The sequence below is a fragment of the Anomaloglossus baeobatrachus genome, chromosome 3 (genome assembly GCF_048569485.1).
Source record: "Anomaloglossus baeobatrachus isolate aAnoBae1 chromosome 3, aAnoBae1.hap1, whole genome shotgun sequence".
Taxonomy (NCBI): Eukaryota; Metazoa; Chordata; class Amphibia; order Anura; family Aromobatidae; genus Anomaloglossus; species Anomaloglossus baeobatrachus.
Window position 1 is genome coordinate 163,734,292 of NC_134355.1, and position 14,033 is coordinate 163,748,324.

General features: G+C 41.0%; 1 protein-coding gene across 1 annotated transcript in view; it reads left to right on the forward strand.

The window, feature by feature from the left end:
* The window catches only part of VIP (vasoactive intestinal peptide), a 49,186-nt gene that overhangs the window by 13,766 nt on the left and 21,387 nt on the right, over positions 1–14,033 (forward strand). The window contains exons 4-6 of the mRNA XM_075339566.1: positions 4,553–4,657; positions 7,706–7,837; positions 9,529–9,643. Of these exons, the coding sequence (XP_075195681.1) occupies positions 4,553–4,657; positions 7,706–7,837; positions 9,529–9,643 (352 nt within the window). The remainder of the gene's footprint in view (positions 1–4,552; positions 4,658–7,705; positions 7,838–9,528; positions 9,644–14,033) is intronic.

Consider the following 14,033-nt stretch of genomic DNA (forward strand, 5'->3'; position numbering starts at 1 on the left):
GCTTGTCGGATGAAATTAGCCGCTGCTCCCGAATCAATGTGAGCCTCCGCCGTGAACTGGGTCTTCTCGGTCGTGACCTGGACAGTCTGTGTAACCGGGACTGAAGGAATTCCGGTACCAAGGGTGGCGGTTCCCACCATCCCTTGGACTTGGGGTCTACCTGGTCTCTCCGGGCAAGAGCGGAGCAGATGAGAACCGCTTCCGCAGTAGAAACACAGGCCCCGGGCGAGTCGCTCTGCGCGGCGTTGCTCGGCTTGGCTCAGCCGGTCTATTTGCATGGGTTCCGGGAACATGTCACAGGAGGGCAGGGGCAAAGGAGCGGTAGGCCTCTGCGGGGACAAGGCGTGACGGGGTGGTAGCTTCTCCCGGAATACCTCTTTGGTTCGCTCCTGGAAACGGAGGTCAATCCGGGTGGCTAAAGATATTAAGGCGTCCAAGGTGCGTGGAACGTCACGGCCAGCAAGCTCGTCTTTGACGCGGCCAGAGAGTCCTTCCCAAAAGGCCGCCGTCAAGGCCTCATTGTTCCAGCCCAGCTCAGAGGCGAGCGTGCGGAACTGGATGGCGTATTGGCCGACGGTCAGGGTCCCTTGGCGTAGCCGGAGGAGCGAAGAAGTCACTGTGGTGGTACGTCCGGGTTCATCGAATGTACTTCGGAAAGCGTGCAAGAATTCCCGGATGTTAGTGGTCACTGGATCCTCATTCTCCCACAGGGGGTTAATCCAGGCTAGAGCTTCGCCTTCCAAGTGTGACATCAGGAATGCCACTTTAGCCTGGTCTGAGACAAACAAATGAGGAAGTAACTTGAAATGCAGGGAGCACTGGTTCAAAAACCCCCGGCAGTTCTTGGGGTCCCCAGCATAGCGAGGCGGAGCAGTGAGGCGAAGTTGCGAGGTTGCGGAGACAGCAGGTTCAGATCCGGACACCGTTTGCTGCGTGGACCGAGACGAGGCGGCAGTCTGTAATGTGTACAACCGGTGGTCCACAGACGTCAGGAACTTTAGTATGCGGTGTAAGGTGTCACGCTGTTGCACCAGTTCCTGGCGTAGTTCGGCCAGCTCAGATGTTTGTGCTCCAGCGGGATCCATGGCCTGATCAATCTGTCAGGGCAGGGAGGACTGGTAAGCCCAGGAGGTGGATCCACTGGACCGAGTACGCCACCAGGTGGCAGAGTACACGGCAGCCGGAGCACTGACGTGGCCGGGACGGTTATACCCGGGTCAGCAGGATCACGGAGTTCTATGGGATAATGCAGGAAACAGGCACAGGTACCCGGTAGCAACAGACAAACAGTCACAGGAGAGAGCACAAGGGGACCTGAGCATCTAGCTCTAAAGACAAGCTAAAGGACACGTTGATCAGGCCACGCCCCTATGGAAAGGCAAGTCTTATATACCCAGCACAGCCTCATGTCATTTCCTGCTGCAGGTGTGCTGGGCCTATAAGACCAGGAGAGTGGGCGCGGCCCGGTCCTATACAGAATCCTGAGGCCAATACTCAAAGTCAGACTCCTGAGACCAGGAGCAGGACTCAGGGGAGCAGGAGCGGGAGCGGCAGCCATGACTGGTGGACACATGGATTGGATCAGTGGGTAAGGAGTGGTGCTGGGACACGGGGAGCGTGACAGCATGCAGAGCCCAACTCGCGAAAAATGTGTCACTGTCCAAATATTTCTGGACCTAACTGTAATTCTAAAAAATTATTACAGTCCTTTGTAATTCAAAAGAATAACCATGGATATTGTCTGGTAAGAGGCAGTTCTCAACCTTCCATCCGACAGCAACAGATTACTGACTTGGCCAATGAACCAGGTCCATCGCTAACAATGCATACAGTATATCACAAAAGTGAGTACACCCATAACAGTTTTGTAAATATTTTATTACATCTTTGCATGGGACAACACTGAAGATATGACACCATGATACAATGTAAAGTTGTCAGTGAACAGCTTGTAGAACAGTGTAAATTTGGTGTGCCCGCTAAATAACTCAACACACAGCCATTAATGTCTAAACCGCTAGCAAAAAAAGTGAGTACACCCCTAAGTGAAAATGGCCAAATTGTGCCCAAAGTGTCAATATTTTGTGTGGACACCATTATTTTCAAGCACTGCATTAACTCTCTTAGGCTTGGAGTTCACTAAAGCTTCATAGGAGCCACTGGATCCTCTTCCACTCCTCCATGACAACATCACGGAGCTGATAGATGTTAGAGTCCTTGAACTCCTCCACTTTCCATTTGAGGATGCCCCACATATGCTCAATAGGGTTTAGGTCTGGAGACATGTTTGGCTAATTCAGCAACTTTACAATCAGTTTCTTAGCAAAGTAGTGGTCATCTTGGAGTTGTGTTTGGGGTTGTTATCATGTTTGAATACTGCACTGCGGCCCAGATCCAAAGAGAGAGGATTATGCTCTGCTTCAGTATGTCACAGTACATATTGGCATTCATGATTCTCTCAATGAACTGTAGTTCCCCTCAGGCGGCAGCAGTCATGCAGACCCAAACCATGACACTCCCACCACATTACATGACAGCAGGAAAGACACACTTGTCTTTGTACTTTTCACCGGGTTGTCATGACACACGTTTGATACCATCAGAACCAAATAAGTTTATCTTGATTTCATTAGGCCACAAGACATGGTTCCAATAATCCTTGTTTTTAGTCTGCTCATCTTCAGCAAACTGTTTGTGACTTTCTTGTGCATCATCTTTAGAAGAGGTTTTCTTCTGGGACAATCACCATGCAGAACAATTTGATGCAGTGTGCTTCATATGATCTAATCACTGACTAGCTGACCCACACTCCTTTAACCTCTGCAGCAATGCTGGCAGCCCTCATATGGCTATTTTGACAATAAAACCTCTGGATATGACGCTGAGCATGTGCACTCAATTTCTTTGGGTGACCATGGCGAGGTCTGTTCTGAGTGGAATCTGTCTTCTTAAAGCACTGTATAGTCTTGGTCACCATGCGGCAGCTCAGTTCAGGATGTTGGCAGTCTTATACCCTCGACCATATTTTTCTAGAGTATCAATTATTTTTTCAGATCCTTGGAAAATTCTGCCATGTTGAACTTCCAGTGACTAGTATGAAAGAGTTTGTAACACTACAATAACACCAAATTTAACACACCTGCTCCCCATTCACACCTGAGACTTTGTAACACTAATGAGTCACATGACATCCTAATTGGGCACAATTTGCCCATTTTCACTTTAGGGGTGTACTCACATTTGTTGCCAGTATTTTAGACATTAATGGCTGTGTGTTAAGTTATTTAGAGGGCACAATAAATTTACACTATTATACAAGCTGTACACTGACTACTTTACATTGTATCAAAGTGTCATATCTTCAGTGTTGTCCCATGAAAAGATATAATAAAATATTTCCAAAAATATGAGTGGTGTACTCACTTCTGTGATATACTATAGTTGTGTAACACTGGGATAGTGAAAATGGCAATTATTGCTCTGTTGCATCTATGTAAAACAAATTACTGTTGTCATGTATCTACAGTTCCAGATAATGATTATTTTTTAAAAGTTTTTACAAATCCCCCAAATTATTTGCTGATAAATGTCATATATTTAATTATTGCTCATTCATAGAATGTCATATAAACAGCCATCTAACTAGATCCAATCTGTAATAAGCATAGCAAGAATTGGAAGTGGAGGCTGAAGTGTGAAAAGATTATTTTTCTCTTACATGTCTTAAATTGGAAAAATCAGAAATATCCTTACCCATATACCTTTTCACCCTTTCACGATCTATGATGCATGCTATGTCATAGGTTGTATCCCTTGCTGTGATGCGGGCTCACACACCGAACCCGCATCTTTCCCTGGCATGACGAGTGATTTGATCAGTCTACATGTGCCTTAACAGGTGCGGGCTGGTGGATTGGAGATTTGTCTGCGGCTGTTAACTAGTTAAACATCGCTGACAATATCTGACAAACTATTACTTATCCCTAGATCCCCCTTCCCCCCAAAAAAAACCCAAAAACACAACATTAGGTTCTCAGAAAATGGCACCAAAAGCAATTTTTTGTTTCAAAACTTCAGAATTTTTTTCATCACTTAAATAAAAATACTTATACATGTTTGGTATCTATGTACTTGTGCTGACCTGGAAAATCATATTGTCAGGTCAGTTTTACCATATGATGAACATGGTCAATAAAAAAACAAAAAAACAAAAAAAAACAACTATTGTTCTATTGCAGTTATTTTGCAATATCACAGCCCTTAGAATTTTTTTTAACTGGTTTCCAGTACACTATGTGTTAAAATGATTGGTGAAATTAAAAAGCACAACTTGTCTGGCATAAAACAAGCCCTTATATTGACTGAAAATAAAAAAAAATGTTATGGCTCTTGGAAGAAGAGGAGGAAAATATGAAATCGCACAATCTTGAAGGGGTTAACCCCGGATATGGTTCCATGCTGACACCTCTTTTTTAATACCTTGTAACATAAGTTATAATGTTATACTCCTTTGCCTAATTATAACATGTTTACACTTTGTTACTGATGCCAGAACGTCACGACACGCTGATGGACTTTTCACAAGTGGATATAGCAAGCTCTTGGGTCAACTGTCCGCAAGAAGATACTTAGAATCTCTAATTGGCAAGAGAGTCAGGTGAGATTTAATAATAAATATATTATAGTTATATCAATGTAAATGTATAAACCAGTTTACAGTCCACAAATATATTTCTAGAATGGAAGCTAGTAAATTTCTATAATGAATCCCTGAAATTCACTAACACTGCGTATAGCCAATTGAGAAAGAGGATTTAAAATTGCCTATTACACTAATACTAACAGCTAATGTTACTTATGGACCAAATTGTTGTTCATGTAAAAAAAAGTACCATTTAAAGGGAACCTGTCACCAAGAAAATGTAGTCTAATCAACAGCCATCATGTTATAGTGCAGAAGGAGCTGAGCAGATTGATACTTAGTTTTACATGTCTGCTCTTTATGGGATTTTTGGCCCAATAGATAGTCCAGGCAGTGACTGACATCTATCTCTCTATGCACTCTTATACAATAGGACTGTCCAAAGGACCAAAACCTCCAGAAAGAGCAGAGGTTTAAAGTGAATCTATCACCAGTTTTTTGCTGCTACTTCATCTAAGAGCAGCATAATGTAGACCCTGATTGCAATGACGTATTACTTAGATTACTGGGTGAATTAGTTGTGACACAATCAGAGTTCTCAGATGTAGCATGTAGCAGAGCTCAAAAAGCTAACCCCACCCACATCACAGCATTCTGTGTACATTGTATATTTACAGTGAGCTGCTTATCAGAGGAGGGGGCATGGTTGGTTTAAAAGTTGCGTGAACTGTAGTCTAGGCAGTGATACGTTCCTTGTGATAGAACTTTCATTATGTAGAAACAACAGCACACAGCCTAATTAGTGAAACATCGCTAAATTCAGTGGGTTAACCACTGAGTTATGCTGTTCCAAGAATACATAGCAAATACCTGCTGACAGACTCCCTTAAATGAATAAAACCAAGGTTTTTCAGAATCGTTACTTATAAAACTATATATCACTCTGCTTACCTTCTGCTCTAAATATACCTGCAGACTGCACTGCATTTTCATTGTATTAATAGATCAAATGCAGAGCATAGGAATCGAAGGCACACCTACACCACTGAGTATAAGCTACTAATGGCAATAATTGTAGGCAGGGAGCCAGCTAAATAGTCAGGTAATCTCTAGGAACAGGAGACCTATAGAGGAAACCTAGTCTGTAATTGGATGGCTGAACTGTGAGTCACCATACTGACAGCTCAGCATTCCCCTGCCCAAGATTGTATGGCTGATCTGTCACTCACTAAGTCCAGACACACCACTAGGAGGAATTGTGAGAGTACCGTATGTTCCCACACAACCCTCAGGATTCCCAGGAAACTTAAGATGGAAGCCTCAAACCAGATGATCAGCCTTCGCGGAATGAAACAGTACACAAGAGATCTTCTTGGGTCTGCAGCCCTTTCAATGAATGAGATACTGGAAACAATTTTTGACCCTCCTCAAATCTTCTGCAATACATACTCCAAACCTCCATAGATAGAAACAGGAGGAAGTGGAGATAAGGTAGATAACATCGATGGGACAGACTTTTTCAGCGGGGATTTGTGGAACACATTTGTGATGTGAAGTGCCAGAGAAAGTCTTAATTTAAAGGCTACCGGATTAACAACCTCGAGAATCTCATACGGGTCTAATAAATTTAGGATCTAACATCGCTGGTGGAATTTTTAGCTAATATTTTTTGATGATAACCATACCTTATCACTTACACTGAAGTTGGGACCCACCAAACGTTTCCTATTTTCCTTCTATTTTTGGCGATGCTGAGCCATCGCTATATTCTTCCAAACCTTCCTTCAGATATCCCCAAGTTTCTGTATGGCAATCTCGACTCCAGGACACCCAGAACTCATCCTAGAGAATTTACCAAAATGAGGATGAAAAACATAATTGCAAAAAAAGGCCGAGGTTCCAGTGGATTAATTGACCCAAGTGTTAAAGGTGAACTCACCAAGAGGCAAACAGGAGGACTGCTGCTGAACTGCAATGAAACACTTTAAAATTTGATTCAACAATTGATTTGTCCCTTCTGTCTGAATGTTGGTTTCAGGGTGGCAGGCAGAGGAAAATAACAACTCAATCCCCAATTTCCTACAAAACACTCTGCAGAATATAGAGACAAATTGTACCTCCTTATCAGATACAATGTCCAGGGGGATTCCATGCAATCTCTCCACATGATTAATTGACAACCTGGAAAGTATTTCATCGTTCAGTAACTGAAAACGGAACAAAATGAGCCTGTTTACTGAAACGACCAGCTGCCACTCAAATCACAGTGTCTCACCAGACAAAGGTAAAGCTGTAATTAAATGTATGGACAAATGAGTCCATGGTTTTTCTGGAATTGACTATGGAGCCAATTCCCTGGCTGCCCAATTATGACAGACTTTAACGTGTGCACAAATTTCACAAGCAGATATAACTTACTTTAATATCATTAAACATAGATGGCCACCTAGAGTCTAGAAATAGCTTTCTGCATAACTGTGTGTGACCCCAGGGTGACCACTCAAGATGGAATCATTCAATTCCTGCAACAGACATAATATCAGGCACACAGGAACAAATAATTTGGAGCTTGGAGTAGCAGATGGAGCCAACGACTGGACTTAATGAATCTCCACTTCCAACTCCAATGATACCATAGAAGCTACGATACTCTGAGGATTAATGGAGGATGGAGGTTCTAGAGGAGAAACTGAATCCTGCTTGCTTTGGGGGCAACCATTTGGCTGAATCAATGAAAGTTAATTTTGTATAGTGCGTCATAACCGGGACTTGATAACTAGCTGCCTTCAAAAAATGTCTCTTCTTCAAAAGTTTTGAAAGAGTACAAATTCTTATTAAAAGAAAAGAAGAAAATATTTGTAAAAATGTGTGTGAAAATTAAGGAATTCCTATGTAATTTTTGTAAGTTTCCTGAAGTGATCTAGCACTGACCTTCATTTCAATGACTCCATAATACAACAATTACTCATATTATGAATTAGAAAATGCATTTTACACTAATTTGTACTGTGAAATTTGCATCATTTACTTATGATTTTTGTGTTATTTTTTCCCCTATGTCAGTAACAATGTTGTAGAAGATCCAGCCCCTGTGAAACGTCACTCCGACGCTGTCTTCACCGATAACTACAGTCGGTATAGAAAGCAGATGGCAGTAAAGAAGTACTTAAATTCAGTTCTCACTGGAAAAAGAAGGTATTGATGGAGTAGAAGGACTTTAATTAAAATACCACTAACTCTTAGAATTACAGTGGGACAAATACATCTACTTAGTCATGATTGTCATTATCTAGAGGGATTAATTTGGATACTTTACAGACAAGTGAAATGATTGCTATGTGCCGCATCTAACGGGAGAATCCATATAAAGAACACTTATTTTTTTTGGAGTATAATAATGGCTTTGAGTAGTACTAGGAAACAGAAACTCACAACTTATGAGATGTTCTATCCACCTACCTTGCATGTTCTTTTGCTTGGTGTCAATTTTTTCCGTTTCAAATAGTATTATTTTTACATTTTTTTGCTATCTTCCTCATATATTGTTATATGGCTGAAAACATATATATATATATATATATATATATATATATATATATATATACAGTTGAAACCAGACGTTTACATACACTATCTATCAACACACATCTGCATGTTTTTCTCATTATCTGACAGACATGAAATCAGAATAAACCTTTCCCGTTTTAGGTCAATTAGGAACTAAAATTATTTATATTTGCCAAATGCCAGAATAATGAGAGAAAGAATGTTTTAAGGCATTTTTATTACTTTCTGCATGGTCAAAAGTTTACATACATTTCATTAGTATTTGGTATCATTGCCCTTAAACTGTATGACTAGGGTCAAACATTTTGGATATCCTTCCACTAGCTTCTCACAATAGTTGGTAGGAATTTGGGCCATGTTGATACACTCGTTTTACTGTGTACTCATTTCCCTGTGGATAATGACACAACCTTACCAGCGTCTGCCAGCATCTTCACAAGTTTTTTTGCTTTTGCTCTTGGGTTGATATGTACATGTCTGACCAAAGCACGTTCATCTCTGGTACATAGAACCCAGCTCCTTCTTGAGCAGTATGATGGCTGAACATTCCCATCTTGTTTGTTCTTGCATATAAATATCTGTATAGATGAACGAGGCACCTTCAGGTATCTGGAAATTGCACCCAAGGATGAACCAGACTTGTGTAAGTCCACAATTCCTGAGATCTTGGCTGATTTCTATTGACTTTCCCTGATGTTACACAAAGAAGCAGTGTGTTTCAGGTGTGCATTAAAATACATCCACATGTGTGTTTTTAATTAACTCAGTTGTTGCCAATAAACTTCCAAAGACATGACATCATCATATGGGCTATCCCATATTGGTTAAAGGCACAGTATTCTTACTCTCTGTAAACATTTGACTTTGCAGAATGTAATAAAAATGCCTTAAAACATTCTCTCTCTCATTATTGTGGCATTTGGCAAATATAAATAATTTTGGTAATCCTAATTGATCTAAAATGGGAAACGTTTATTATGACTTCATGTCAGATAGTTAGAAAAACATGCAGATGTGTCATTTTAGATATTTGCAAACTAGTTTCAACTAAATATATATACATATACTTGTTACATATGAAGTCTACAAACTATGATTAATATGATACATATAAAGGTAAAGTAATGACACACAATTTACTAGTTGTTCACATTTGTGAAGTTCATTTATACATTACATACATACAGTACCTCTGGGTCCAAGTTCTTTTGCCAGATATTACCAAACCAGCACTTGGAGCAAATGAGAACATTTTTGTGTGTTTCTATTGTATAAAAAGTAGTGGAATTTATATAAAGCAAACTACTTATTTTTCACAGTCAAGAAGATATCAATCCTTCAAGCCTTCGAGAAGATGCTGATCTAAGTCAAGCTCCATATTCGGAAAACTATGATGACGCTACTATTGATGAGTTGCTGAACCACCTACCATTGGTATGTCATTCATTGCTAATTATATTTCTCCACTGAGCCTTAACTTATCAAACATTTTGTGTATTAATAATTCATTTTATCGTAACTCTCTTAAACCTTGTGTTTCAGATGCTAGTAAATGTGGTTATACTTGTCTAAATCAGTGCTCCCCAACCTTTCTTTCCTGGATTACCACATTCAGCAAGGGGAGAGAGTTTCTTGCCGCATCCAGACCTCTTCCCACAGAATAATGACTCTCAGAGCCCCAGTGATAGTATAATAACTGCTAGAGCTTTACCACAGAAATCACACTGCGGCAGAATACTTACCGTATATGCAAGGGTTCCTACTTTACCCTGATTCGATATTCTTGCGTGAAGCACTTCCACCACATTGTCACATCCAGCTTCATGCAACAACTACAACTGGTATCATATCTCCAGATCACTATATCAGCGGCGTTGCTAGGATCCTAAAAGATTAGGGTCCTGAGCCCAAAAGTACATGTCTCCCCATAAGGCCTTCCGCCACTTAAAAGAGGATCTATACATATATAATTACAGTATACCACTATTGCTAACACTAAAACACACTATACAAAAAACAACATTATAAAAATTCTTACTATACAAGGTCAAAATAATACTGCTACATAAAGACACTGCCACTACATAATCTAATATATAAAGCTGAGTGTATGTATGTATGTGTGTATGTATGTATGTGTGTATGTCCGCTAATGGAATCCGCACCGTCACATTTACAATCACGAAATTTTGCACAGACGCCTCATGTGACCCAGGGACCATCTTAGACTATGTTTTGACAGGAAAATTTAACCCTGCACTTTATAGTTACTCTCCAAAATCCATGCCTCCATTCAAGTGAATGGAGCCTGGAACTACAGTTTATTAATAGCAGCTGTGATTGGTTGCTGTAGGAACAAAAGACAGTGTTAGTATAAGAGGCTTATGTGAGAGGTAATATGATGTCAGTGGGGAGATGGATAGAGAGAGAGAGACAGAGAGAGACAGACAGAGACAGACAGGAAAAGAGACAGATAGAAACAGACCTGGAAAGAGACAGATGGGAAAAGAGACAGACAGAGACAGGCAGACAGGGACATAGACAGGCAGACAGGGACAGAGACAGGCAGACAGGGAAAGACACAGACAAAGACAGATGGGGAAAGAGACAGACCTTGACTGAGACAGATGGGGAAAGAGACAGAGAACTAGAGAAAGACAAATAAAGAGACAGGCAGACAGGGAAAAAGACAGACAGGAAAAGACACAGACAAAGATATGGACAAAGACAGACAGGGAAAGAGACAGGAAGAGAGATGGGAAGACAGATGGGGAAAGAGACAGACCTGGGAAAAAGACAGACCTGGAAAGAGACAAATAGGGAAAGAAACAGAGAGATAGAGACAGACAAAGAAAGAGACAGACAGAGACAAACAGACCTTGAAAGACACAGACCTGGAAAGAGACAAACGGGGAAAGAGACAGATGGGGAAAGAGACAGACAGAGAAAGAGACAGACGGGGAAAGAGACAGATGGGGAAAGAGACAGATGGGGAAAGAGACAGACGAGGAAAGAAACAGACCTGGAAAGAGACAGATGGGGAAAGAGACAGACCTGGAAAGAGACAGACCTGGAAAGAGACAGACCTGGAAAGAGACAGACCTGGAAAGAGACAGACCTGGAAAGAGACAGACCTGGAAAGAGACAGAACTGGAAAGAGACAGAACTGGAAAGAGACAGACCTGGAAAGAGACAGACAAAGACAGATGGGGAAAGAGAGAGACAGACAGACACAGACATAGAGACAGACACAGAGATAGAGAAACAAACAGACACAGAGATAGAGACAGACTGATGCAAAGACAGACAGAGAGCTAGGAACAGACAGACAGAGACATAGACACAGACAGACAAGGAAAGAGACAGACAGCGATGCCCGGGTACTACAGCTAGTGAGTACATAATATTCTATAGGACCATTACATCTACAGAACAACCCACATTATACAAAGACCAAGAATACCAGCATACACCTACCACTACATAATGACTGAAAGAAAAAAAGAAAAGAAAAAAGTGCTATTAAAAAGATGATATTACCACTATTGGGTGATCATATCGTGATAGATACCCGTTCTGCCACCCGTAATACAGATATATACTGTACAGTGTAGTGACAGCTGATGTTCTTTCTGTCAGAGCCCGTCACTTTTCTTGTCTTTTTAATCTGGTCCGACATGACATCTTCTTCCAGAAAGAAACCATCTGCAGATATTACAACAAGGACACATCTGACATCTCACATTTCAAGCAAAGTCCTCATTGATTCTCAACCTGCACAAACTCCCATCCTGACTGCTCTACCATTGTGGAACAGTAACCCCAATACTTCAAACATTATGTCATTACTATGATTACCCCTCTCCCAATTAATGCTCCAAATAATATGATGATACAGTCATGTGAAAAAGTTTGGGCACCCCTATTAATGTTAACCTTTTTTCTTTATAACAAATTGGGTTTTTGCAACAGCTATTTCTTGATTTGAACACTCCTAACTACTTTTTACTGACTTACTAAAGCACTAAATTGGTTTTGTAACCTTATTGAGCTTTGAACTTCATAGGCAGGTGTATCCAATCATGAGAAAAGGTATTTAAGGTGGCTACTTGCAAGTTGTTCTCCTATTTGAATCTCCTATGAAGAGTGGCATCATGGGCTCCTCAAAACAACTCTCAAATGATCTGAAAACAAAGATTATTCAACATAGTTGTTCAGGGGAAGGATACAAAAAGTTGTCTGAGAGATTTAAACTGTCAGTTTCCACTGTGAGGAACATAGTAAGGAAATGGAAGAACACAGGTACAGTTCTTGTTAAGCCCAGAAGTGGCAGGCCAAGAAAAATATCAGAAAGGCAGAGAAGAATGGTGAGAACAGTCAAGGAAAATCCACAGACCACCTCCAAAGACCTGCAGCATCATCTTGCTGCAGATGGTGCCAATGTGCATCGGTAAACAATACAGCGCACTTTGCACAAGGAGAAGCTGTATGGGAGAGTGAAGCGAAAGAAGCCGTTTCTGCAAGCACGCCACAAACAGAGTCGCCTGAGGTATTCAAAAGCACATTTGGACAAGCCAGTTACAATTTGGAAGAAGGTCCTGTGGACTGATGAAACAAAGATTGAGTTGTTTGGTCATACAAAAAGGCGTTATGCAGGGAGGCAAAAAAGCACGGCAATCCAAGAAAAGCACTTGCTACCCACAGTAAAATTTGGTGGCGGTTCCATCATGCTTTGGGGCTGTGTGGTCAATGCCGGAACCGGGAATCTTGTTAAAGTTGAGGGTCGCATGGATTCAACTCAGTATCAGCAGATTCTTGACAATAATGTGCAAGAATCAGTGACGAAGTTGAAGTTTCGCAGGGGATGGATATTTCAGCAAGACAATGATCCAAAACACCGCTCCAAATCTACTCAGGTATTCATGCAGAGGAACAATTACAATGTTCTGGGATGGCCATCCCAGTCCCCAGACCTGAATATCATTGAACATCCGTGGGATGATTTGAAGCGTGCTGTCCATGCTCGGCGACCATCAAACTTAACTGAACTGGAATTGTTTTGTAAACAGGAATGGTCAAATATACCTTCATCCAGGAACTCATTAAAAGCTACAGGAAGCGACTAGAGGTTGTTATTTTTGCAAAAGGAGGATCTACAAAATATTAATGTCACTTTTATGTTGAGGTGCCCATACTTTTGCACTGGTCAAATTTTGTTTAAATGCGGATTGCACATTTTCTGTTAGTACAATAAACCTCATTTCAATCCAGAAATATTACTCAGTCCATCAGTTATTAGATATATTAAACTGAAATAGCTGTTGCAAAAACCCAAATTGTTATAAAGAAAAAAGGTTAACATTAATAGGGGTGCCCAAACTTTTTCATATGACTTTGTGCCCCTACAGCTCCATATATACTGTATGATGGCCCCTACAGCTCCATATGTACTGTATGATGGTCCCACAGCTCTTTATACACTTTATGATGCCCCCCCCCACAGCTCTAAATACACTGTATGATTGTCCATACAGCTTTATATTTACTGTATGATGGTCCCTACAGCTCCATCTATATGGTATCAGGGTCCATTCAGCCCCCCTATACACTGCATGAAGGTCCCAACAACTACCTATACACTGATGATCTGTGCAGCTCCATAGATAGTGTAAAATAGTCCTTACCGCTCCCTATATACTATATGATAGTCCCCACACCTTCCTATACACTGCATGATAGTCCTTAGGCCTATATACTGTATGATAGATCCCACAGCTTGTTATACACTATATGATGGTTCACACAGCTCTTTACACACTGCATG